Source organism: Doryrhamphus excisus, linkage group LG9 (assembly GCF_037039965.1).
Source record: "Doryrhamphus excisus strain RoL-2023G ecotype Guam linkage group LG9, RoL_Dexc_Guam_v1.1, whole genome shotgun sequence".
NCBI lineage: Eukaryota > Metazoa > Chordata > Actinopteri > Syngnathiformes > Syngnathidae > Doryrhamphus > Doryrhamphus excisus.
Window position 1 is genome coordinate 15,162,964 of NC_136365.1, and position 26,987 is coordinate 15,189,950.

Below are 26,987 nucleotides of genomic sequence, written 5' to 3' on the forward strand. Positions count from 1 at the left end.
GTGACCGGAAAAATTATTGTCATCAAGTAATTTTTGTGTGCAAGGTAAAACAAAGCTGAATATGCACAATATCACCTTCAAACACCTGTTGCAGGTAGCTGAGACTACATCAGGTAAGCCCCACAATGAAGCACCAGTGGCTAATACTTAGCAAAAATGAGGTGGAATAATACTACGTCCATACCATGGAGCCAAACTTTCCGTCCAACTGATTGAAATCAACTGTCAAATGGCCACAAAAGGTCATTTGCTATCCAACCGCACTGAGACTTCAAATAATTACAACTGTCAGTGAGATTGATTTCTTTTCCTTTTCATTTCAACATCTTCCTCGGCTCCTCTCCTCAAAGATTTATTGAGCAACTCATCTTGGCTGCCAAAGTACCACTCACTAATGACATCCACAGTCGGGAAGGCCCAGTTTCCTCCACAGTGGAAACGAGAATTATGGGTAAACTAAAGACCGTTCCCATCAAGAAGTAACTTTTGTTGTTATTTTTTTGTTTCTTTTGTGAAAATTGGGACTTTGCGCCCTTCTGTTTGGGTACCAACCTCAGTGGTATATGATTTACCGTTATGACCCAAGCTGAAGTGAACTGTACCACCGGATGGAAATGTGACCTTAAGTGAAGTCATGGCTCATTACAAACACCCGGTGGCTAAGAAATAAGACCTTAGTGAGGGAATTCAGGTGTTGTGACTGCAGACTAAAGGATTCAACCTACTGTGTGTGGCCATGGTGTTATGGTTGCTAATGAGCATATCATAAAATACTCTTGGGTAGTACGTTTACTACTGAAATCACTGATCAAAAGCATTTTAACGTTGATCTTTGTTGACATTATAATCAGTTTGAATCACCTCATTTTGGGGGAAAAATTACATTTGACGGAAGTCCATCCTTGAGATCATGTCGTACAGGTCCACAGTCTATTTTGTCAGGATGTTGAAACCTAAAACCCAACAAACGGACATCCAAGTAAGCATTCCTATCTTATCCCTAATCCCAGACTCATCTGCTTATCCTCAAGGATGCGTCAGTCCAATATGGGAACTTTTCCCAAAGTCAAGTAGGGACGCCCCCGCCACTGCCTTCCCACAGGACACACTCACATCACTTCCTCTCACTGACGACAATGAAACATGTCTTTCACCTCAGAACATCACTTAAAGAATGTTTTCCAATCCAAAGGCAGTGCAGCCACCAATCAGGCCAGGAATGTTGTGACTTTCAAGCCACATTATGGAACAATTTGATGTTAAAGGGGACCTACTCTGCTCATTTTCGGCCCTTTGTATTGAGTTGTGGGCTTCTATAGAGCAGCTATACATGATAATTATGTTAATTATGTTACTTATTATAATTATGTCGTTCATATTTGGTGTAATCTATTTTATTTTTATTTTTATTTTTATTTTTATTTTTATTTTTATTTTTATTTTTATTTTTATTTTTATTTTTATTTTTATTTTTATTTTTATTTTTATTTTTATTTTGTTAATTATTATTATTATTATTATTTTATTATTATTATTTATCTTGTGCCCTGTGATTGGCTGGCGACCAGTCCAGGATGTACCCCGTCTCTCGCCCAAAGACAACTGGGATAGGCTCCAGCACCCCTGCGACCCTCGTGAAGAAAAAGAGGTAGAAAATGAATGAATGAATGTTACTTATTATAATTATGTCATTCATATTTGGTGTAATCTATTTATTCTCCATGTTTTTATTTTTATTTTTATTTTTATTTTTATTTTTATTTTTATTTTTATTTTTATTTTTATTTTTATTTTTATTTTTATTTTTATTTTTATTTTTATTTTTATTTTTATTTTTAAAGACAGCTGGGATAGACTCCAGCACCCCCCGCGACCCTCGTGAGGAAAAAGTGGTAGAAAATGAATGAATTAATGAATGATTTATCTTCTTTTGTCTCTGGTATTATACGGGAGCCAACCAACGACATTTTGTGGGCAATTTCACTGGTGTGTTTTTGTGCAATGACAATAAAGGAAGTCTATCTATCTATAACCTGCACAGAAAGCTTTCTAGATCTTCCAGAATCTGCACCTATCCCAGCTGTATTTACTTGGGTTTCCAAAACAGCCTTTTTAAATTTATTCCACAAAAACGATTTCCCGTCCCACAATTATGACTGTATATTCCTGATATCGTGCTGCATTTTTCCGTTGTTTAAACATCTTTCAATGTCTTTGGTCTGCCAAGTGAAGCAGTTGCTAGCATTTGACCAAACACTTCAGTTTAACAGAGTCCGATTTATGCGAATCAAGTGTGAACACAGCCTGAAAATCATTTGTTAAAATTCCAGGAAGAGTGTTGAACTTTATTGCCAATAGCTGTGGGATTAGCATGAATCACCGTTACAGAGCCCATCCCACTGTCTCACAATGACAGCATCAGCCCATCCCTGTCAGCCCCCCGAGGCCAGAGATGCATTAGAGGACCTGCCAGGAGTTATTTGAACCCACAACACTATGGATCTGCTAGTCTCATAGAAACTAAACCCGCAGAGTAAACAGACTGGAGGTGATGTTTGGCTCGGGCCAAGAGCCAAACTGGAGAACTGGATCGATGTCTTGTGTGTTTTCCCGTGTGTTTTTGTGGAGGTGAAACACGGAGGTGACAGGGTTAGCTAATGGCTGGATGTCAAACAATAGGGCGCTAAGACAGGAGGAAGTGGCAGGAGTGATTACACTATTACACAAGGAGGAGGAGGAGGTGCAAAGCCTCCGATGATTCCCACTGTGATTATCAGATCAGTTGTTGACGGTCGACCTCGAGCCAGCACTTTGGTTTAATCCTGCATGCTTACTGTCTAACAAACATACCCTCGCATAAGAGCACAGGTCTTTGCTCTTTGCTGCCACGGGAACTGTAAATCCACTTAGTTCCAATCAGCATCCTCCCAAGGAAGGATCCTCCGCGATGCCGCTACATCCGTTCTCACATCAGCTTCCCGAGCATCTAGGTGTCAAAGGTCTGCCAGCGCTTGTCAGCTCCGCTTCGTCCACGTGGAAATGTCCACGACGCATTCGCCGGCTGTCCAATCCGATTAAGTTGTATTATGTTATCACACAGCGGAACGTTGTCTCAGCCTCGGAGCGTCAACGTCGCTCTCAAAGCTGTCAGTCCTCATGCTATTAAGACAGCTGCTCTCAGCGCGTTATTGTTCCTGAGGAGCGCTACGGGGACCTGACAGGCCTGAGGAATCTTTATTCACTCTCAAGGGGCCTTTCAGCGCCATCGTCCTGAATGGGACCTGCCAATGTCATCCTCCATCCATGGCATTTTTATGGCATAGCTGACATACGCACAACGCCCTCCCGCCAAGCCCCTCCGTGGTCCCTTTTATTCTGGCGCTGTATGTCAGCTGCTGCTTTCCCATACAAGCGACCTATTCCTCACAGGGCCGCTTCATCTCCGAATTATACCTCGACGGGCGCATTCATTAAAGCAGATGGGCAAAGAGGGAGACTTTCGCCCTCTTTTAACCTGTCACTATAGGGTGCTTCGATACCACTGTTTCACTTGCGATATGATACCAATGTAGCCGTGAGTATCGGCCCATTCCGATATCAGCCCCAATAGGGATACTTTTGAAGGCTTGATGAAGGGCTTGAACTTCCCTTTGCTGGACCAAAGTCTGGAATGGACTATTTGAATCAAAGTATGATATCAAAGATTTTAGATGCAGGCTGATATAATCTGATATTGATTTTATTTTATGTCTGACATCCAATATCGGATCAGGACACCCCTACCCAGACACCTAGCTAGCACCGCTGATCCCAAGCAGGCCCTTTACAAACTGGCCCATTATACCTCAGAGTGAGGTTGAAACCTTGTAGAGCCCTGGGGGATTTGAGTGTGTGTGTATGTGTGTGTGTGATGTGCACGTGAGCGTGCACGGTGGCTGCAAAGTGCTCCCATGCTGTGCCGCCTAACGAGAGGGCAGGTCAGCCATTAAATGGGCACTAATGCGGGAAATTGGAGGCCATTGGGCCCTCCTTTGTTGCCGTGCCTCTGTGTGGCTTGGTTGGACTCCGCAGAGAGGAAAGGCCTGATTAGCCCCACATAGCAACAGAAGGGGGGAATATACGGCCCATTTAGCACTGCATGGTGCGGTCTGGAGGGTGCACATTAACGTATTGTCGCCAGGACATTAAACCAATGTGTCAAAGGATAATAGGCAGGTTAATTCTATTTATACGGCCTCGTAACCACGCAGGTAGCAGGTCGACTTTGAACAGTACAACAGTTCAAATGGGGGCTATACATTCCTAAAATCATATCACATTAACAGTATAAAACTGTTACAAATACACATTAGGTACCACTTCATTACTAATGTATTTTTTGAGAGAGAAGATTTTAGTTTATATTAATTATGTTATTACCATTTAAGAAAGCCTAAATAAACATTAAACTCACATAAAATAGTGACAATTACCTACCTAATGTATATCAAATAAATGGAGTTATAGAAATGCACCTATATTTTAGAACTATTAATGATTTACATAGAGTACATTCTAAAACAAGAGTATTAACTATGACACAAAAATGTAAGTATTTTAATTAAAGCTGTAATTTACAGCACAAAAATATTGTCAGGTGCTCTTAGGATGGTTTATATATTAGTTATTAACTAGATAAAAAAAATATATATTTTTTTATCTAGTTAATATATATATATTTAAACTTTATATATATAAGCTTAAACTATACTAAACTTAAACTATATTAGGAAAGCAGGAAGTGAACAAATGTAACAGTTACTGATTGTAAAAGTACCAGATGGAGGGGTAGGATTTAATAAGCTTTGCTTCTTCCTACTCCTTTTGGACATGTGGAACTGTGAACTGATTATGTGATGCACTCAACTGTAATCTGATGCATGTTCAAATGAAATAAAACCATTACCATTACCATTACCTGCCTGTAAAGCCTTAATGAACAACAAAAATTATTCAGTGCCAAATAATTTTGTTATTGAGTGCTGTAATGCAATAAAATAATCAGTGATTGGCACTTGCTATGCTGATAATTTGTGTGACATTTCTAACTGATAACTCGTGATTTAGAAATACTTCATGATATTATTAAATGAAAACAAAATTACTGCTTATTTATCATACAAAAGTTCATATTTTTGCTTTGTAACTTGTAAATGGTAGTAGATTATTCATACATAATGTAATAATTAACATTTTACCATAAGGCAACTTTGGTTAATATAAAGTAGGGCAGTAGTTTCCAGTGCAGTAGAGTAAATATTAGCATTTTGATCTGCATTAATGAGTTGTAAAATGTAAAATCCTTTCAGGAACAAGCTACAAAAAGTAACAAATAAGCTGCTGCGGTTGCAGAAAATGATCATTTCAACAATAGTCAGCATCTTTTAAACCTTTTTCTCAAACTGCTAATTTATTCATCATAATAAATGGTAATGAAAACAGCACAAATTGCACTTTTTGTTGTTCATTTTGAGTGATTGGCTGTAAACAATGTCTGACTATTTTTGGGATTATGCATTTCTCTGTTTTGACTAATAACGGTTTAACAATGCAAACTAATTAGGAACTGTAATTGCATACGACACACCGAGTGGGTAAATAATGAGTTCTCATTCTAGTATACGGTAAAGCTGGTGCTTCCTCCCAATTGTCACCTCCAACTGCTGAACACAGTGCATCTGCAAAATGCATCCTTCTTTAGTGTGGAGTGTAACGGGCTGATTGGAGAACAAAAGGAGAAGGTTAGCCAGCTCACAGGGGAGGACATAGAGTGCAACCTCTAATTGGATGCAATAAAGGAATTAAATTAGCCGGATATAATGTCTGCAATGGGCTCCCCTCATGCCTCAATACGTCATCTTGGACGCCCACCAACTTTTTACATGTGATACATTCCAACACATTTATGGCCTAAAAGCATCCTGGTTTCAAATAGTAACCGGAAATGCTAAATTCAGTTATTTTGTTGGGCAGTAATAATAATTATTTAGGGTACAGTTGTTCAAAAGTGTGGATATTTTTTGTTGCACAGTTCTGTCTTTGGTGTTAAGGTTTGCAGTCTGAACCCAAAGTAGATTTATTTATGTTTGACAGAAACAAAAATTTAAAAAAAGAAAAATGATCAGTGGGTTTGATATAAAATATTGAAAACAACAATGCATTATGTTGTAATATTCATGGTAGACTGGGGAGAAAACATGGAATTTGTTCAAACATGGCATTACAAACATCTATATGTGTGAACTGTAAGCAAAATAACAGCTTCAAAATCATAGACATAGACTTTCTTTATTGTCATTGCACAATAACACAGCAGTGAAATTGCCAACGAAATGTCGTTGCCTGGCTCCCGTGTAATAATAAATAATAAATAATAATGTGGAGAATAAATAGATTACATCAAATATGAACAATGTGCAGTGTAAACAGTAATTTGTACAAATAATTTAAATAATTTAGAATAAATAACAATAATGTGCACCAGATTGTGGTCAGCAGAATAGCATGTCTGTTATTGTCATGGCAACCCTGGATCACCTACTTGAGAGGTCTATAGTATTGGTGCATCAATCACTTCTCCTGCACCAACATTACTTAGTCATGCCTTAAACAAATAAACAAATGGCGTGTTAGTTGCCATACTTCAGTGTGGACAAGAAGCCAAGCCGTGGATGTGGAGTGAAAGTGTCAGTTTGTCTCTTTAAAGCAATTTGAGGCCGCGACCAACGTCCCTAAATTAGCGGTCTTATTGTGACTATGATGAGCTTAACCTCAACCTCCGGCTCTGCGGCTTGAATTTGCCTCTAATTACGAGAGGGGAGGCCGACCGTGCGCCTCTCCGAGGCTGAGGTCACTCGATAGAGGCTGGGAAAGGCGCTCATTAGCCAACTTTCCCGGGAAGGGGTTTGAGGCTCTGTGCTTCCCGAGAACTTCCAGCAAACAGAAACACCCGATAAACATATCAGTTTCCCGTAAAATTTGCCACTGGGAGGTGAAAATGGTCCAGCTTTTTTTTTTTTTTGCTGTTGTTGCTTTTGCTGTCTTTTCAATTAGTTACAGATTATGTTAAGGGAGCTGTTGAAACCTTTATCCAGCTAATTCCATTAGAAGGCTTGTAAAGGCTAGATGGTAATGATTCATGCAACCATGCAGCATCAGCACGACTATTCAAGTTTTATTCTTATGAATAAAGTCTGTTGTTTGTTGTTTAGGATGACATTTTGGCTGGGAAAGTTGTGTTTTATGTGCACATACGCTGCATCACTGACGTACAATTTCATTACTTAATGCAAAGTTACTATAATTTTTTTTTTCTGCACACAAATGGGGGGGGGGAATTTGTCAAAACATGCACACCTATGGTGTTGCCCATGCTATTATTTTTTTTGACAGATATACCATATGGTTCAATTCCCCCCTCTGCCATCTCTGTGTGGAGTTTGCATGTTCTCCCCGTGCATGCGTGGGTTTTCTCCGGGTACTCCGGTTTCCTCCCACATTCCAAAAACATGCTAGGTTAATTGGCGACTCCAAATTGTCCATAAGTATGAATGTGAGTGTGAATGGTTGTTTGTCTATATGTGCCCTGTGATTGGCTGGCGACCAGTCCAGGGTGTACCCCGCCTCTCCCACAAAGACAACTGGGATAGGCTCCGGCACTCCCGCACGACCCTCGTGAGGATAAGCGGTTATAAAATGAATGAATGAATATACCATATGGTTTGTTCCTTTGAAATTTCTCACACTACTTACTTACTTACTTTCTATAACTTTAAGATGAATCACCGCAAAATTTAGTACACGCCTTTAGGGGATAAGTAAGCACATTTGTGTAAATTTTGAGCAAGATTAGTCGAAGAACATGGTCATCGTCACACAAAATGTCATAGGCGGGACTTAATGATCATAATAAGTCATTGAGCATTTGTCTAATGATGAACTATAAGGATATCTGCATTACCTACTGTATGTTTTCCTATGAATTATGAGCACAACCCACAGGGGGCGCCACAAATGTCATTTGAAGTCATCTGATACTAGATTGATTGCATCATTTTGCTGCAGGGAACTGAATAGGTCGACCTCCCTGATTCGTACAAATGTAGACTTGTCTTAATTGGATGTGTCTTAATATGCGGCGGTGACGTCGTGTCTCAAGTGGTATGTGTACATGAAACACTTGGCGTGCATGCCAACAATAACAATGCCGTGAATGCAGACAGCCTTACTCGCTCGTCTCAGTTCCACTAAGCAATACAGTCTGCTTTGGATCTGTGTTGTGTGTTTTGCTTTTCTCCTGTCAAAATGCCATTTGGTCGTGTGGTGGTTAACGTAGCTGACTTTGGTACGTCTGGCGAGGGGTCAATTCCTCCTCAATGCACCATAAACAATCGCTCTGGGATTGGCTGGCTACCAGTCCAAAGTCAGATGGGATACCTGCAGCTCATGTGTGCCCCTGAACAGGATAAGCGGTCTAGAAAATTGATGTCTGTACTGTAAAAAGTTCAGTAAATACAAAAAGTGTTTTGTACCATTACCCTTTTCATTTGGCATTCTACTACTGTGGTACAGTACCTAAAAGATCTCAGCAGAATGTCCACATCAACAAAAACTTTTGAATTATTTTGCTTGTTAAACTAGAATTATTCCAAAAAATGTCATATTTTGTTAATATTGTTGGGAGTGTCCGAGTGGTTAGCACGCAGGCCACACAGCTAGGAGAGTTCAATTCCAATCTCGGCCATCTCTGTGTGGAGTTTGCATGTTCTCCCCGTGCATGCGTGGGTTTTCTCCGGGTACTCCGGTTTCCTCCCACATTCCAAAAACATGCTAGGTTAATTGGCGACTCCAAATTGTCCATAGGTATGAATGTGAGTGTGAATGGTTGTTTGTCTATATGTGCCCTGTGATTGGCTGGCCACCAGTCCAGGGTGTACCCCGCCTCTCTCCCGAAGACAGCTGGGATAGGCTCCAGCATACCCCTGCAAACCTAATGAATGAATGAATTATAATTATTGGGTGTCTGGCACTAATTAATTGTACATTATTTCCTATGAAACATTCATATGTTTTAGTTTTCATTGGACCTGTGGGCCACTGTACTGTGACATAACACTACAGTGGAACCTTGGTTAGGGTTAGGGTATCAAGGAAATACAGCAGGTATAGGTGCAATTTCTGGAAGATCTAGAAAGCTTTCTGTGCTGGTTATCGTGTGTAGCTGCTCTTTTGGAGTCCACAACTCAATACAAAGAGCTGAAAATGAGCATAATAGGACCACTTTACCCAAAAAACACAATTACCAACAATTGACCAGGGTAGATGCTAACCGAGGTTCCACTATTGTGTGTCCTAAACACAAGCCAGATCTCAGTTTACCATTTTTACCACTTGAAAATCTCAGTGTGGTGTCCAGCATCCCCCCCTCAACAGCACCATGCAGTACTGGACAAGAACCAACATGTGTACCAGTATCCACACCGATGATGTGTTGGCGTGAAACAATCAGTGTTCAAAACAAAGAAGCTTGTCTGATTTTTTTTTGCGGTTGTTTTTTGTTTTCGCACATGCATCACCTGCAGCTGTGGCTCACAGAGGAGCGAAACAACTTCTAGGATATTGTCATCTTTTCAACACTCTGTCACAGATTATCTCAAAGACGTTCAAACATTAAGACTGTGTTGTCTTTGAGTCTTTGCGGATTAAGGTTGAGTTGTTCTTCTTTAAAAAAAAAAATAAAATCTATGACTCAATGAAGGTTGTTTTCATGTCAGTGTTTCCGTGCACCTCAACGGGTGTCCAGGATGGTCAGCCATTGTCATAGACCAAGTGGAAGCAGTGGCAGCACTTTCATACATTTTGTGCTTTAAAGGTGCTAAAACCAATCCAATGTAGGTCCATCTATGCTCAGCTATCTTAGCTATCTTAAGATAAGATAAGATATGCCTTTATTCGTCCCTCAGTGGGGAAATTTGCATTGCACAGCAGCAAAAGTACAGAATCAGTTAAGCAGTACAAAATACACAATATAGAAAAATAAACAATATAAACAACCCAAGTATTAACAAAATCAACAGTTTTTCCCAGAGTTATATACAATACAGTATGTAGATAATATGAAACAAGATGAGATATATGACCAGTCTATACACTGAGATCTTGCTAATGAGTTAATATGAAGCATTATGGAAATACATCACCCTTTTTTTTCATGACAGTGTATCATCAACATGAGCTTGAAGCTGTTATTTTATTAGATTTTTGTTACATATTGTTGCTTTAAGTGCAAAGCATCGATTTTTGTAGTATTGGCCAATCATATGAAAGTGTGCCATCATTTCAATCTCCCATCAAAATGACATCATTTCATGGTACACTAGTTAGATAGAGTTCAATGATCAATGAAATATTTCCATGTAATATTTAATTCAGCTATTTTGTAATTCTATTCATATGACCAAGTATAAATTGTGGTTTTTCCACAACTTTTCAATCCAGGGTACCATCAAAATTAAGTTGTTTTATGATAAAATTGTTACATAATGTTCCTTTAAATGTAATAAAGCTCATTGTTATCAGTGACCCATTCAACAATTTCAAGTCAGAGTATCATCAAAATGACTTTTTTTTTTTTTTTCCATCACCCTTAGCCGATGGCCGATTTTGCTTGGGGCGATATTTGTGGCCGATACTGCTTTTGCTCCCTCAATTTACATGAAAAAATGATAGTGATAACAAATATTACAGGTCTCAAGTTTAAACAAATATTTATTGAAATGTAAACACAATAGGATTCAGCTTTCTTAAACACACATTTAAATGGAATTATCAACTTTAAAATGAATAAATATTCAACCATGTGCAAAACATGCTGATTCAAGTAAAGAAAGCAATTATCGGCCTGATATATCGGCCGGCCGATGTATCGGTCGATCCTTAATGTACACCATTAATAATGATTGAACAATGGTTAATTATAGGTTATCACATGGTTTGTCTGGTATCAGGCCAGGTATCATGCCCCCAAGTGTCAGTATCTGGCACGCGGGGGCATGATACTGGGCCTGATACCAGACAAACCATGTGATGATCTTATTATCACATACTATTTAATCATGAGCTTTAATCATGAGCTTATTATAAGCAATGCGACCATTCCTGCCGTCACTTAATAATGATCACCACCACCAAATCAAAGCCTTAGGTATGCCTGCTTGTTGACGTGTTGGACAAATGTTGTAATCCAGTGTTGTATCATGAAGTGATGGCACACACAGAAGAAGAGAGCAGCAGGGAACGTAAGGATAGGCCAGTAGAAGTAGGTCAGTGTTAGTGTGCCCTAAATCTTCTTTTTTTACCATGTCACTTATCTCATTTCTCTCTGTGCCTTTTTCGCCCTGCAGCCTGCAATTGTAACCTTCACGCCCGCCGCTGTCGCTTCAACATGGAGCTGTACAAGCTGTCGGGGAGGAAAAGCGGAGGAGTCTGCCTCAACTGCCGCCACAACACAGCCGGCCGCCATTGTCACTACTGCAAAGAAGGCTACTACCGAGACCTGTCCAAACCCATCTCACACAGGAAAGCCTGCAAAGGTATGGTGCATTCCCCCACAGCTTCTCCATATGCTTGGCCGTGCTCCTTAAAATGCATAGATTTCATGGAGTATATAGAAATATATTGGTTCCGCCTATAGGCACTAGTGCGTAGAAGTTTCAGATTAATGACAGGAAATGGGGGAGGAAGTGTGGAACCTCTGCATTCCTAAGCCTTGTCTCGCCCCATCTTCCCCTGTCAGCGGAGATGAGTTGGAGGTCTGCAGGGATGGAGGTGGGGGTCGTGGCAATATGGGCGGGTGGAGTGGGTGTTCCCTCTTTGACACTTGAGTTATTTGGCTTAATTCAAGGGGAGGCGAGGGGATGACAGGACAAGCAAAGCAAACAGAGCCGAGGTGTGAAGTGATCCACAGAGCAAGTCGAAGGCCAATCAGAAGTCTGGCAGGAGAGTGAAAGATGTGAAGGAATAGAGAGTGATGATAGTGATGGGGAGGGGGGGTGGACAGGCGTAACACGCCCCCATGCAGGTGTGCTAGCCGCTTAATACCGGCGATGAATCGCCTGCCATCAACCCTCACCAAAGCTAATAAGGGTCAAAGAGAGCGAGGCCATGTTTTCTCACCTCTCCTGTAGCTGCAGGTAAAGATAACAGTGGCACAATCCCTGTGCAAACAACTTTGCTTGTTTCACACACACACACACACACACACACAATCACCACGCACACGCCTCCAAAAGATGGGCCCATGTGGAAATGCCTGCCTGCCTGCCGACAACTTAAGCCTACATTTTCCCATATCGCTGAAGAGGAAGTGAGTAAATAAACAAGTCACCTTGACAGACAGCATGTGCACAGACATGGTTTGTATTCTTCTGCGCTGCGTTCAAGTGCAGCTCACAAAAATCACATAAATATACTTTGCTTCACTGCAGTGAAAACAATGTCAAGTGAATGCAACGAGACATTGCAAGCTGGTGATCTGCGTGCAACATATCCTGCTTGTTTCATCCTTAACTAGAGCAGAGCCTCCGCCCTACCACCCCTTCAGCCACTCATCAGCATTCACACCTTCCATAGCTACGGGCCCATTCTAGTGTCAGGCGGGAATGCAAACACGCATTCATCACGATGGAGCCTTGCATATTCTTCACCAACGTTCCCTCACTTGTATCATCCAGGCAAGCTAATAATGCCCCATTGCGTGGCTCAACATGGCGCTACTTGTTTTCCCATAGTACCCTACTGGTTACTATGTGGTACAATTTGTAGCAGGGGTCTCAAACTCAATTTACTTGGGGGCCACTGGAGCTAGGGTCTGGGCGAGACTGGGCCGCATCAGGTTTTCCAAAAAAAAAAAACCAAAAACGCTTTTATTAAAAACAGAAAAATTAATAAACTTTGCTTTTGTTCCTATTTTCTACAAGAAAAGCTCTCAAATATCTTCATTTTTATTTTTCTACACAAAATAAGATGAAAAATAAATAAACAAATCAAGAATAAAGAAAATCAATCAATCAGTAATAAATAAATATAATAATAATAATAATAATAAAACACCAAATAATAAAAACTTGAGAAACCACATATAGTTGGTGGGTAGACAAATTATTTTTTTCAGATTAAAATGAACAAAGCATTATTAGAGCCCTGTAGACATGACAAAACACGACTATAGTCACATTTATACTCTTTTTATTTACAACATATTGCGCAACTGCAGGGTCTTGAGACACATGCTAACTCACAAACTAGAGAGCTAGCGACCTAAACGGTAGCTTTCAAGTTATTTCCTTTAAACTTAAATAGCCAAAAACTTACCACTTCCACATGGATAGGGAGGATAACTATTAACAGTTATTTAACCTTTAACATGAACATTAATCAAACGTAATAATTTTTTCTGGGTACATGATATCATACAGCATCCATATCAAACTTGCGCAGGCCGCACTAACATTACACTTTCATATCAAGGCGGGGGCCTCAAACTAGTGGCCGCATGTTTGAGACCCCTGATTTGTAGTATCTAGTTATCTAGTCGCTATCGATTTAGCAGATTAATTGGGGGTGTACGCTTTCAGCCCGCACCAATCAAAATAGAGTAGTTTCTGTCATGCCCCCCTCCCCCCAAGGAACAGAAGTGTTTTCACGCCCTCCCCGGTTTGAAATAGTAGAAAAACTGCCATTATCTATTTATTTATCTGTACTATACTGCACTAACATTAAAAGTACTTCCTGATTCTTGCGGCCTCCTGACAGTTCAGGCCGCCCCACTATTTGAGAAGCTGTTTTAGTGTGTCGCAAAATGTATAAATACAGCACGGCACACAACTATGACCAATAATGTTAGCCCACGGCTTTAGTGCTTCATTTTAGCGCAAGATGCCATTAACTCAAATGATTACATATTGTTGCTTTCTCGTGAGCCCCAAATGTTTTAATTGCCTATAAAGAACAAAGTAAATCTAAATGAAATGAACATGAGTTAATAATTAAGTGTAAGCCATAAATTCATCCAGTCTTAAACATCCATGATGATGGAGACTGTCCCCTTTGTTTGCAGAAGGCGTAATGTTTCTTCCAGCGCAATTCTAATAATAACAGACCATTTTAATTGTTTCCCCCTCTAGTCCCCCCCACCTCTGATGGGTTCCTCAGTGAGCGCACCATTTAAGTTAAAGACCTTGGAGGCATAGCACACCACATTTGGATCCCCAGAAGAGAAAACACTCTTGTTTGTTGTGGTTCCCGATGGTGATAGACACAATTAAAGCAAACACTTTATTGACACTACTATAAACCATCTTAACCATGTCCAGAGACCCATCTGTTTGAATATGAATATGGTGACTCATGTGAAACTTTGGATACATGAGTCATGGAGGGGGAGTCAAGAACTGAAAAAGCAGCCTGAAGTAATCTGGTGTCATGAAACAAAAAGTATGTCCATTAGAGATGTGTGATGCAAGTGTCAAACCTGGAAAGGGACCAATTATGCTTTTTTCACTTTTCTGACCTATAAATGTTGTTAGAATGTTGTATTATTGTGTTAAACGATGCCAAAGTTTCCGATAATGAGGCTTGCACATTTGGAAGTGAGTCCTGAAAGACGTTTGGGGTGGCTCTGAAATCTCGGTTTCAGAGAGTTTTTTTCTAACGCCAAGCTTTGTGACATCAATGCGAGCCAGACTACCTTATATGGGCATGCCCAGATAGGCTCTGCTTTGCTCTGTTAGTGGTGTTAGCAATGGCTCCCAGGAAATGTTTCACTGGTGTAAGAGAAAGCTAAATATTTTTAGCTATCCTAACAAGGCAAGCATCAGGCAAGAGCCGTAGGAGTTCCTGATGCCCAGCCAGCGAGAGAAATATATTTTTATTTGTCAATAGCATTTCACACGTGACTGTTTTGTGAACACGGGCCAATACGAAATTGCACTATCCACCAAATTGTTACTAAAGCTCGACACCTTTCCAACGTTACTTTGTCGTGGCAAAGAGTCAGAAGAGCAAACTGTAAGTAACAATTTATGTGTCCTAACTGTGTTTATTTTGTGTAGGTAATCGAACAAAAGCGGTTGTCTGTGTAGCATTATAGAGTTTCTTACCTGCATGCATGCAAATTACTAGCTCAATGGTGTCTGGAGGAGCTAACAGCCTTGTACCCAAGATTTTTAAACATGAATAGTCCAGCAAAAAAGTGCAATGACCTCATTTGCACTCTAGATGTTGTGCTAAGATTGCCTGCACTCAGAAATGCAGACCTATGTTAGCACTCTTTGAGTTCTTACACGGTAAGTCAAGGGTCTCCAACCAGTAGCTCTCAAAAGTTGACTGTCCAAGCTCTACTTCCAGATCGGATTTGGGATCCAACATAAATGGCTAAAGCAATGTTAAAAGCAGACATTTAAAAAAATCTTCGTTTATTATCAACTCCTATACCGACAAAATTAGAAAGTGGGATTCGGCAGCTGTCCAGAAGTCCTCAAGGGCGCTTGGGATTAAAAGAAATTTTAAAAAGTCACACATAATACAGTGTGTCCAAGCGTTGCAGTACGTGCCCTCACAAACTATGTTGATGAGTAGTAGGTGCTCTTTGCAGTCAAACACCTTTATGGGGTGTCACAGTGGCATAAGTCAAAATAGATGAGTGTAGATCAGACTGCACTAAGTAATGTATGTCCACTCCCCCAGGCAAGTGAAAGCAAATAAGAGGTTTGGTTATTTATGAACTCTTAGACGCATCACTCATTCCCATAGCAGCAGCTGGGGAGGCTAAATTCACACAGCAACCATGTAGAACTTCACCCTCATTTGGCAAGAGTGTGAACAACACTGGATGCATTGATTTGGCAACAAGATATAGTGGAACCTCTAAAGTAGAACACAGTCGTTTATAGGGCTGCAAATTAATAACCTGCAATAATTTTCAACACCACACTAGTGTGTGAGCTGGAGCCTACCCCAGCTGACTTTGATGAGAGACTTTGGATGGATCGCCAGTCATTAAAGTTGCAAACTTCCTAGAAATTTGCAGAAATAAATTGCAATTCAAAAGAAGTTTTAGAAACCAAATGTAATGCAAAATATGATTTAAATGTATGTCTTAATCAATTATCCATTCAGCCATCCATTTTTTTTAATGCCGCTTATCCTCACTAGGAATGGAATTTATTGTCATTATACAAGATGTACAACGAAATTGGAGAGCTTCTCCTTTCAGTGCAGTAGTCCAGTTTAAAAAAAGTATATAAAGTAGAGTAAAAAAGACAATTTAACAAGATATATACAAGATATGTACAAGATATCCAAAATATACACATACAGTGCATCCGGAAAGTATTCACAGCGCTTCACTTTTTCTACATTTTGTCATGTTACAGCCTCATTCCAAATTGTATTAAATTAATCTCTTACCTCAAAATTCTACACACAATACTCCATTATGACAATGTGAAAAAAGTTTTTTCTGACATGTTTTGAATTTATTAAAAATAGAAAACAAAAAAATCACATTTACATAAGTATTCACAGCCTTTGCTTAATACTTTGTTGATCCTTTGGCAGCAATTACAGCCTCAAGTCTTTTTGAATATGATCCCACAAGTTTAGCACACCTATCTTTAGGCAGTTTTGCCCATTCTTCTTTGCAATAAGTCTCAAGCTCCATCAGGTTGGATGGGAGACGTCTGTGCACAGCCATTTTCAGATCTCTCCAGAGATGTTCAATCGGATTCAAGTCTGGACTCTGGCTGGGCCACTCCAGGACATTCACGGAGTGGTTCTGAAGCCAATCTTTTGAGATCTTGGCTGTGTGCTAATGTCTACTGTCTATCTGGTCAAGGTACATGACCAGTCTACTGAGGTCAAGAGCGCTCTGGAGCAGGTTTTCATCCAGGATATCTCTATATATTGCTGCATTCATTTTCCTTCTATTCTGACTAGTCTGCCAGTTCCTGCTGCTGAAAAACATCCCCACAGCATGATGCTGCCACCACCATGCTTCACTGTAGGGATGGTATTGGCCTGGTGATGAGCAGTGCCTGGTTTCCTCCAAACATGGCGCCTGGCATTCACACCAAAGAGTTCAATCTTTGTCTCATCAGACCAGAGAATTTTGTTTCTCATGGTCTGAGAGTCATTCAGGTGCTTTTTGGCAAATTCCAGATGGGCTGCCATGTTCCTTTTACTAAGGAGTGGCTTTCGTCTGGCCACTCTACCATACAGGCCTGATTGGTGGATTGCTGCAGAGATGGTTGTCCTTCTGGAAGGCTCTCCTCTCTCCACAGAGGAACGCTGGAGCTCTGACAGCGTGACCATCGGGGCCTTGGTCACCTCCCTGACTAAGGCCCTTCTTCCCCGATCGCTCAGTTTAGAAGGCCGGCCAGCTCTAGGAAGAGTCCTGGTGGTTCCACCATTTACGAATAATGGAGGCCACTGTGCTCATTGGGACCTTCAAAGCAGCAGAAATTTTTCTGTATCCTTCCCCAGATTTGTGCCTCAAGACAATCCTGTCTCGCAGGTCTACAGACAGTTCTTTTGACTTCATGCTTGGTGTTTGTGCTCTGACATGCACAGTCAACTGTGGGACCTTATATAGACAGTTATTATATTTCCAAATCATGTCCAATCAACTGAATTTACTGCAGGTGGACTCCAATTAAGCTGTAGAACGATCTCAAGGATGATCAGTGGAAAAAAGATGCACCTGAGCTCAATTTTGAGCTTCATGGCAAAGGCTGTGAATACTTATGTAAATGTGATTTTTTTGTTTTATATTTTTAATAAATTTAAAACATGTCAAAAAAACCTTTTTTCACATTGTCATAATGGAGTATTTTGTGTAGAATTTTGAGGTAAGAGATTAATTTAATTCAGTTTGGAATGAGGCTGTAACATGACAAAATGTAGAAAAAGTGAAGCGCTGTGAATACTTTCCGGATGCACTGTAGTATTGCACAGGAGCATACGCAGGAGCAGATATATTAATTTAGTGCAATGATCAATGGGTCATAGTTCAAATAATGACTGGTGTGTACAGATGAGTAAAGTCACATATGAGTGTATTGTAATGGGTTGTTAAATAAATAAATATGCTGGAGCCTATCACAGCTACACCCTGGACTGGTCGCCAGCCAATCACAGGACACATATAGACAAACAACCATTCACACTCACATTCATGGGGTGGCGTGTAGACAGCTGTGAGTGGGCCATGGCAGAGACAACAAACAACAGGTGTCCATGAAGAAGAAAGGGGGAAGGTCGAAATGCACATTAAGTAGATTGTTTGGGTTTTGTATGAGTAGCCATCTTCCAATAGATGTGGCTTACTCCGTTTGTCCACTCTGGTCTCTCAATGGAGCCATCTGCCTTCACAAAGCCGAAAGCTTCTCCAAGATTGCCAATCCTTTGTCCTTGTTGTGATTCACAGTCACAGTCGGAATGCTCACGGCTTTACCCACCATATCAATCATAATGGGCAGCTGCTTCCGCCTTACGATGCCTAATCCAAGCAACATGGTTCAGAATATGTTTTTGATGTCTTCTACGGAAAGAATCGCCCGGCACACGACCTTCTACTTCCCCCAGCGGTCTATCATGTACCCAGCAGACAGGTTCCCCTGACCCTGAGCTTGTTGTCGAGAAGATCTTGTCAATTGCATGGAGAGACTAGTCGATCAATTCAATAATGTAGTATGGAAAACAGTGCAAAGGGGGGGCTCTTATATATTATCACATACTACAGTATTAATTGGCCCTGTACCCTAGAAACCGCCCATGAATGATACGGGAAAAGGCCGAAATGATACTGTGTGAAAGCCCCGGGCAGTGATACTGATAAAATATAGAGTTTAACCATGTCCAGTATCAGCCCCTGTAGCTGTCTCCAGTCACCAAAAAACCCAAACTTGATTAATAGAACTTTAATTGTCAGACATTGATAAGATAAGACTGTTGATAAAATATTATTATTGAAATATTTTTGCAATTGTTGTGTTTACACTATTTAGATATAATACATGTAATAAACTGAACATTTTCTGGAAACAAAATGGTCTTTTGATTAAATAGATAACCTATAATTATCACATACTACAGTATTAATTGGCCCTGTACCCTAGAAACCGCCCATGAATGATACGGAAAAAGGCCGAAATGATACTGTGTCAAAGCCCAGGGCAGTGATACTGATAAAATATAGAGTTTAACCATGTCCAGTATCAGCTCTGGTATCGTGCCCGTGAAACAACCAATCAGAGAACAGCGCACGAGCGTGAACACACAGCGTTTGTTTTGCTGCCGTCTGTGCTCTGTCAACATGTCAGCAATTAAATAGTAAATAGTAAATAGTAAATAGTATAGTTAATATTAGTATAATAGTAAATATTAAATAAATACTAAATAGTACGTGATAATAAGCTCATGATGAAATAGTATGTGATAATAAGTAGTAGACCTTCGGTCTCGGGCTGATACTGACACCTGGCATGATACCAGACAAACCATGTGATAACCTATAAGTGGCTTTTTATGCATTTTAAAAATTTGCCTTGAATTGCATCTTTTTGACTTGGAGAGTGTCTCTGGTAAGAGACCTCCGTCTTGGACCCGTGTCCCCCATATCTGCCTAATCCATCTAGAGTGGCCATGAAACAGAGCACACAGCCACTTAAGCACTAAGTGGACACACTTAAACCAGAAAGACTCGCTTAAGATTCCCACAGTAAGCCAAAAGGTGGGGCGGCCCACCAGAAAGTCACGCAATTTGTCACACTATCTATAGACAAGGAGGCTGAGTACAGACCATGTGTAGGTGGGAGGTGAGACCCTTAAAGCTAGAACCATGACCCAGCCCGATGCTATAAATTGCTTTTTGCCCTCCGTTGCCTCAAATCCTGCTGACATTCTTTGAAATTTACATGACTGAAGGCGTGCTGGACTGGCCTTCACGCTGCTTTCAAGTCCATGTGTGTGTCTGTAGTCTCTTTCACACCGCCGTTCAAAGCTGGAAATTTTCCACAGTTTTCCCTTGCTGTTCATCATTGACATGGAATAGGGGGTCAAGTTGACCCGCACATTTTCTAACTTCAGACGTAACGGCAGAGGTGTAAAGGGTGTGTGAAAGGAAATAACCAAGTCGGAACAAGGGTGTGATGTTTATCTCTCGCTGAAAGCAGTTGTCGCTGTCCGACATCGTATTGTATCGGTCACACCAGACACTGGCATCCAATGATTTATTTAGAAAACAACAACTGTTTAAATGCGCACTGACAACGCAGTGTCCCACTTTGCAGACAAACTAATGCATCTCGGTCATCTTGCCAAGCAATGATAACAGTGACAGATTGCTGTGATAAAAGCTCCAATAGGTACAAACTCAAAGAGGGAAGCCTTAAGAAGTTGATAAGATGTGTGAACAGCACAAGTAGCCACACACGACTGAGATAAGAGTTGCAACGGAAGCTAAATCACAGGAAACCAGCACTAGAGATAAAACTGTGTTGTTTTGTTAAGGGTCTGAGTGACATGTAAGATAGTACAGAGTAGCTGGTTGTCAGAGGTTAGCACCAAAGACAAAGATAATTGTAAATATCTCAATATATTTGCACACTCAATATGGATATGCTATATATAATTAGAATAATGGTTTAATTTAATTTCTTCTTGCAACATATAGACAAACAACCATTCACACTCACATTCATACCTATGGACAATTTGGAGTCGCCAATTAACCTAGCATGTTTTTGGAATGTGGGAGGAAACCGGAGTACCCGGAGAAAACCCACGCATGCACGGGGAGAACAAGCAAACTCCGCAGAGATGTCCAAGCAGAGAATCGAACCCAGGTCTTGCCGATATCCCGACTGTTCGGCCAACATGCTAACCAGTAGGCCACCGTGTGGCCTGGCAACAAACCTGATTCTAATGAAACTAAGAAATCATTCCTAAATAGCAGTAATTTGATAAAAATCAGACTCTGCAGAATTAGACTGCGGAGATGGATGAAGCACTCGGATAATTGTACATGGGTCCTCCTCCAGAATTTTACACTTACACTTTGGTCTCAGCTTACTATACCAGGGTTCTAAGAATACCAATCATCAGTCTTGTGCTACCTATTGGCTTCAGAAGTGGGATGAGTGACCAGGTGGCCATCTGTGGTGGCCCCATTTGGAAGAACCTGGTATCAACCTATTAAATCCTGGTGCTTAAGTTCTTAAGTTAACAGTACTCTTTTTTAGGGTTCTGGGACAAATGGTGTCAGAAGTGGGATGGTTAGATATGGGTTAGATATGAGGCATCTGTGATGTCCCCATTTGGAAGAACCTGGTATCAACCTATTAAATGTCGGTGCTTAAGTTCTCAAGTTAACAGTACTCTTTTTTTAAGGTTCTGGGACAAATGGTGTCAGAAGTAGGATGGTTAGATATGAGGCATCTGTAACATCCCCATTTGGAAGAACCTGGTATCAACCTATTAAATCCCGGTGCTTAAGTTCTCAAGTTATCAGTACTTTTTTTAGGGTTCTGGGACAAATGGTGTCAGAAGTAGGATGGTTAGATATTAGGCATCTGTGGCATCCCCATTTGGAAGAACGGGTGATACCTGTGATCAACCGTAGAGGTGAAGCTCCAGGATAAATGGAATGTGACACCTGCAAAGGGACACAGGTCTGTTTTGTGAATTTGGCTAACTAAATAGTCCGAGCCTATTTGACCTGGGTCAAAATCTGGGTTTAGGCTACTTCTCTTTAGGGTTCTGTGACAAATGGTGTCAGAAGTGGGATGATTACACATGAGGCGTCTGTAGCATCCCCCATTTGGATTGATGTAGTGATCCACCTCCAGAAGATTGCTACCATGGGAGAGTCTGGCACGTTGGTGTCAGAAATGGGATGATGCCATCTCGGCATGTGTGCAGAATAGTTTCACAATATCTTTATTGAATTTTCGAATTCTCTGTGTAAGTTTCAGCAAGCACTTGGCCGACTTGTTCCACCAAATTAGGCATAGAACACGTAACAACTAATAAAAATTGTTTAATTATTACAAAAAAGCGTAAGTGCGTAATTCATTTTTGCCAGATTTGACAGTGACAAAGTCAGGGCAAGCAGCCAGTGTCGAGGATTTAGCATTTTTTTTTTCAAGTAATAAACAGAAAAGTAACAGGTTGATGGATGTATCACCAAGCGTTCGATGACACTCAATGTCTGTGTGAGTTTTACAAGCACAAAAGTAGGAGTGATGAGGTGATCGTTGATGGATTAGCTGTTCTGCTCCGGATTAGCCTGGCAGGGTTTACGGTACCAACTGCGTGGAAAATGATTAATTCTCCCATACTTTCTCACCACAAGTGAGATGAAATGCAACAGCTACAGTAACTATGATTCAACACTTGCTTTCATAAATCAAAGTTTTGCACTTGATGCACAACATTGGGGCAATGATTACGTCCCTGAAACACATGTGGTTCCAGAGACCCCCTTGTAGTCAGTCAGTGAGGACGTGTGACTGACATTCAAGGGCCGGAGTTAATCACAAACAGGCAATTAGATTTGTCTTTTCCTTTCTGGGTCCTTAGGGAAGCAGGCCACACACATTCAAACACACGTTTTGATGATTCAGGGTCATGCATTGCATTTTTTGCATTTGATTACATTGCTCGTGCTGATCTTAATGCATATTTGTCATAGCCGCAAAGCGGTGTTTTTTTTTTGCCTTGCCATTATAGGTCGATACCAGATCACAAAGAACATGTAAACCAATACTACATTATATGAGAATGGATACGATGCAATAAACTGTTATGAATGCAAATTTTAATGTGTTTGATAATGTAAGGCAGACCCATAAGGATTATATACATAACATATAGTCTGGTACTCTTTCAAAATACACCATATTGTTAAGGATGGTTTTTTTCATCACACCTCCATCTAGCTGCACAGCTGACGAGTGGTTAGCGCGCAGCCCTCACAGCAAGGAGACACAAGTTCAATTCCACCCTCGGCCATCTCTGTGTAGAGTTTGCATGTTCTCCCCGTGCATGCGTGGGTTTTCTCCGGGTATTACGGTTTCCTCCCACATTCCAAAAACATGCTAGGTTAATTAATTAATTCATTAATTTTCTACCGCTTATCCTCACGAGGGGCGCTGGGGTGCTGGAGCCTATCCCAGCTGTCTTTGGGCGAGAGGCGGGGTACACCCGCAACTGGTGGCCAGCCGTTGGGGCAACTATAGACAAACAACCATTCACACTCACATTCATACCTATGGACAATTTGGAGTCGCTAATTAACCTAGCATGTTTTTGGAATGTGGGAGGAAACCGGAGTACCCGGAGAAAACCCATGCATGCAAACTCCACACAGAGATGACCGAGGGTGGGATTGAACCCAGGTCTCCTAGCTGTGAGGTCTGCGCGCTAACCACTCAACCGCCGTGCAGCTGCTAGGTTAATTGGCGACTCCAAATTGTCCATAGGTATGAATGTGAGTGTGAATGGTTGTTTGTCTATATGTGCCCTGTGATTGGCTGGCCACCATTCCAGGGTGTACCCCGCCTCTCGCCCGAAGACAGCTGGGATAGGCTCCAGCACCCCCCGCGACCCTCGTGCGGATAAGCGGTAGAAAATGAATGAATGAACACCCCCATCTATTGGTATTGGCAATTATTTGTCCCTGCCTTTCCCCTGATGATTGCGACTATGTTTTTCATCCAATCTTGCTCAAAATGTGCTAGCCGGTCCCCTAAAATGGTGTACCAAATTCTGTAGTGATGCAACAAACCACCCTAAAGTTACAGTGGGGATATTGTAGAACGCATTAAGCTATGTGAGAAATTTTAAGTTCGTCCCACTTTTGGTGTTTGATAACAGCGCCACCATGTGGAATACTTGTCAGAAAAGTAATATCATGGGCAACACAGTAGGGGAGCATATTTTGACACGTGCGGCACTTCAGGAAGAGAAGTAGTTAGCTTCCAAAAGCACATACTGTACATACAGGACATTGTACATTTTTAATAAGATTAAAACAAACAACCAATTTAGACCTTCTAAAGATCCAGAGGATGTCTTTGGGAATCAGCACCAGTGATCCTGTCTGCTGTGTAAACACCTCCACCTGTCTCTCTCCACACTGCCATCACCCTACTGCTGCACTCTCTATACATATAACATCATCTTATCTTGTATGTGTAATATATGTATGTATTTCTGTGTGTGTGTAACCACTCACTGTACCTCTCTCTTTCTTTACTGTGTCCTCACAGCATGCGATTGCCATCCCGTGGGTGCCGCTGGCAAAACCTGTAACCAAACCACAGGACAATGTCCCTGTAAAGATGGTGTGACTGGTATCACGTGCAACCGCTGCGCTAAAGGCTTCCAGCAGAGCCGCTCGCCCATTGCCCCCTGCATAAGTACGTGGAAGCACTTTTTTTTGTTTTCATATTCCTGTTCAATGTTGCAACATCTTTTGGATTAAAGTGAATGTAACAAATGAACACTCAACAATGCTTCGCAATCAATAATGAAATAATACAGAGCTATTTTTCATTCTAGTGTTTTTACAGCGCAAAATAACTACAGTAAACCTCGGATATATCGGATTCAATTGTTCCCACTGGTTTTGTCCGATATAAGCGAAATCCGTTATATTTGATACCGGAAAATGTCCGTTTTACGCATATATCGGATTTATATCCGGTATATGCGTAAATTGGATTTTATCCGTTATAAAAAGGCACTTCCTTGACTATGTTTCCAATGTACCTGGACTGGGCAATGAAAAGAGACGTAAGGTAATGAGAATTTAACTTTATTGGACTCTGAGCATAACAAATTGTTAATTAAGCTAGGCCCTGTTACGCCCGTCAGGCGTACGTTATTTCCACTAGTGAGGTTAAGATCTCATTCACTGCTGTGCTAGTATTATTGACGTCACTCACTTTTATATTTGTCCTAAATCTGGAGCCAGGAGAAAGACACGATGCGGCCATCCGATATATGCAAGGGAAATTGGAACGGGACTGGAGATTTTGTCCGAAATAGGCGAAATCCGTTATAAAAAATCCGATATATGCAATTAATTTTTATTGGAAATGCATTACAGAAAAATTGGTTCTTTTTTTTCTGTCCGTTGTGAGCGAATTTCCGATATATCCGAATCCGATATATCCGAGGTTTACTGTAGTTAATAGTTTCTTGACCGGTGCTGTAAACGTGTCCAGAAAAAAGTGAGATGTACTTTTAAAATTAAATATACAAAAAAAAGCTCAATTAGACTATATTTCTGATGCTATTAAATATATGCACACATAAATTCATTTCAACTGTCATATTAATCATTAAGACTCATAAATCTGCAGACACGTTGGCGGCCATGTTGACAGAATGTTGATGTTTAATGGCTGATCGGCATCAACATCCACAAATGCTGTCATGTGTTTAGAATTGGAAGCCATTTTTGTTTTTATTGAGTTATCCGTCATGAGGGGAAGGCCTCACTATGTTGAAAATCCACCAGATGAAGCGTTAGATTTATTTCCGACGTTCGCTGAGCTGATAAAATCTCTTTCTTCTTCCATCAGCGTGTTCACCTGTGCACGGCCGAGACCACCGCTGCTTTGCAACTCTGTCTCCTTTGTCCATCTTTCTGCATGTGTGCCTTTGACGCTTTGATCACTGTGGTTTTTACCTCTTAATCCTTTTATTATTTAAAAGCCCCCCCTTTTTTAGCATGCATCGGAAGGTGTTAGCTGCGGTAGATATCTTTTGCCGCATCGTACACCTTTGGAGATAAGATGCCTTTCAACATGTATGGCAGTGCAAAGGCAAGCCAAGGCAGAACTGAACATGGGATTAAATAACAACAATTCAATAATTTGATGCACAGGACAAAAAGAAGCTGAAATTGATCATTTATGAGCGTCTGACAGGGCATTAATTATTCATGATTAATTATTAATCTTACATTTTATAGTTATAGCCAAACTTTTTCTACCATATTGAAAGATATAGTGACAAAGCAAATTAGTGTCATCTGTAATAATATATCTCATTAATAATGAATTTGTTTTATTTCATGACAATATTATTTTAGAACATACAAAGATACCCATGTAAGTAAAAAAAAAATAACAATAATAATGTGCTGAGTGTCAGTTGATATAAAATATATATAAGTCCTACCACGGAAAGCACAGCGGCTTAAGAAAAATAATGAAAAATCATATTTTGTTTCAAAAAAGAATGAAAGTAAATTAAATAACGTTTCAGAAAGTAGGCCCTGGAAAATGTGTTTTCGGGGGCTCACTGTGACACACTTGGAAAAATCCCGAGCTAACATAAAGTGGCATACATAAGCAGAAGCTTTATAAAGCATGTATGGTACTTAGAGGAATAATTCCCTTCCTCTCATAACCCCTAGTATTCCGCATTACATAAACAGGAATATTGTTTGGAATATATGTTTGTTACTTCTATGCAGCCCAGATGCACGGTATGATGGAACTGATATTTTTATGTGTCTGATTTGATCCTGGAGCAGAGATTCCAGTCACACCTCCTACACCACCAGCTAGCAGTACAGAAGAGCCCTCAGGTAAGTGAAATATATATCTTTCCCTCTATCTACATGCAACACACCTCCCCGAGGGAGCATTCTGGAGGACATCAATAGTCACAGGCCTGAGCCTACTGAGCCTAATATGAAGCAGAGTCTTCCTCCTCCGTGTTAGTAGGTGGTGAATACTAAACACAGAAGCAGCAACTCCGGTGTGTGAGACACTTGGGTCTGTACAACAATGGGTCTGCATGCAGAGGACGACTGACTTGCAATATCCATGATGAAGCACTACCGATGATTGCTGTGTGACAGTGATGATGTC

At 40.7% G+C, this 26,987-nt stretch overlaps 2 protein-coding genes across 2 annotated transcripts in view; one reads left to right on the forward strand and one right to left on the reverse strand.

Moving 5' to 3' along the window:
- The window catches only part of ntn1a (netrin 1a), a 62,207-nt gene that overhangs the window by 16,951 nt on the left and 18,269 nt on the right, over window positions 1-26,987 (forward strand). Inside the window, exons 2-4 of the mRNA XM_058082215.2 lie at window positions 11,442-11,630; window positions 24,369-24,518; window positions 26,648-26,701. Coding sequence (XP_057938198.2) covers window positions 11,442-11,630; window positions 24,369-24,518; window positions 26,648-26,701 — 393 coding nt within the window. The remainder of the gene's footprint in view (window positions 1-11,441; window positions 11,631-24,368; window positions 24,519-26,647; window positions 26,702-26,987) is intronic.
- stx8 (syntaxin 8) overlaps window positions 24,266-26,987 on the reverse strand; it is a 55,410-nt gene continuing 52,688 nt past the window's right edge. The window contains exon 8 of the mRNA XM_078793471.1: window positions 24,266-24,405. Within this exon, the coding sequence (XP_078649597.1) occupies window positions 24,281-24,405 (125 nt within the window). The 3' untranslated portion in view covers window positions 24,266-24,280. The remainder of the gene's footprint in view (window positions 24,406-26,987) is intronic.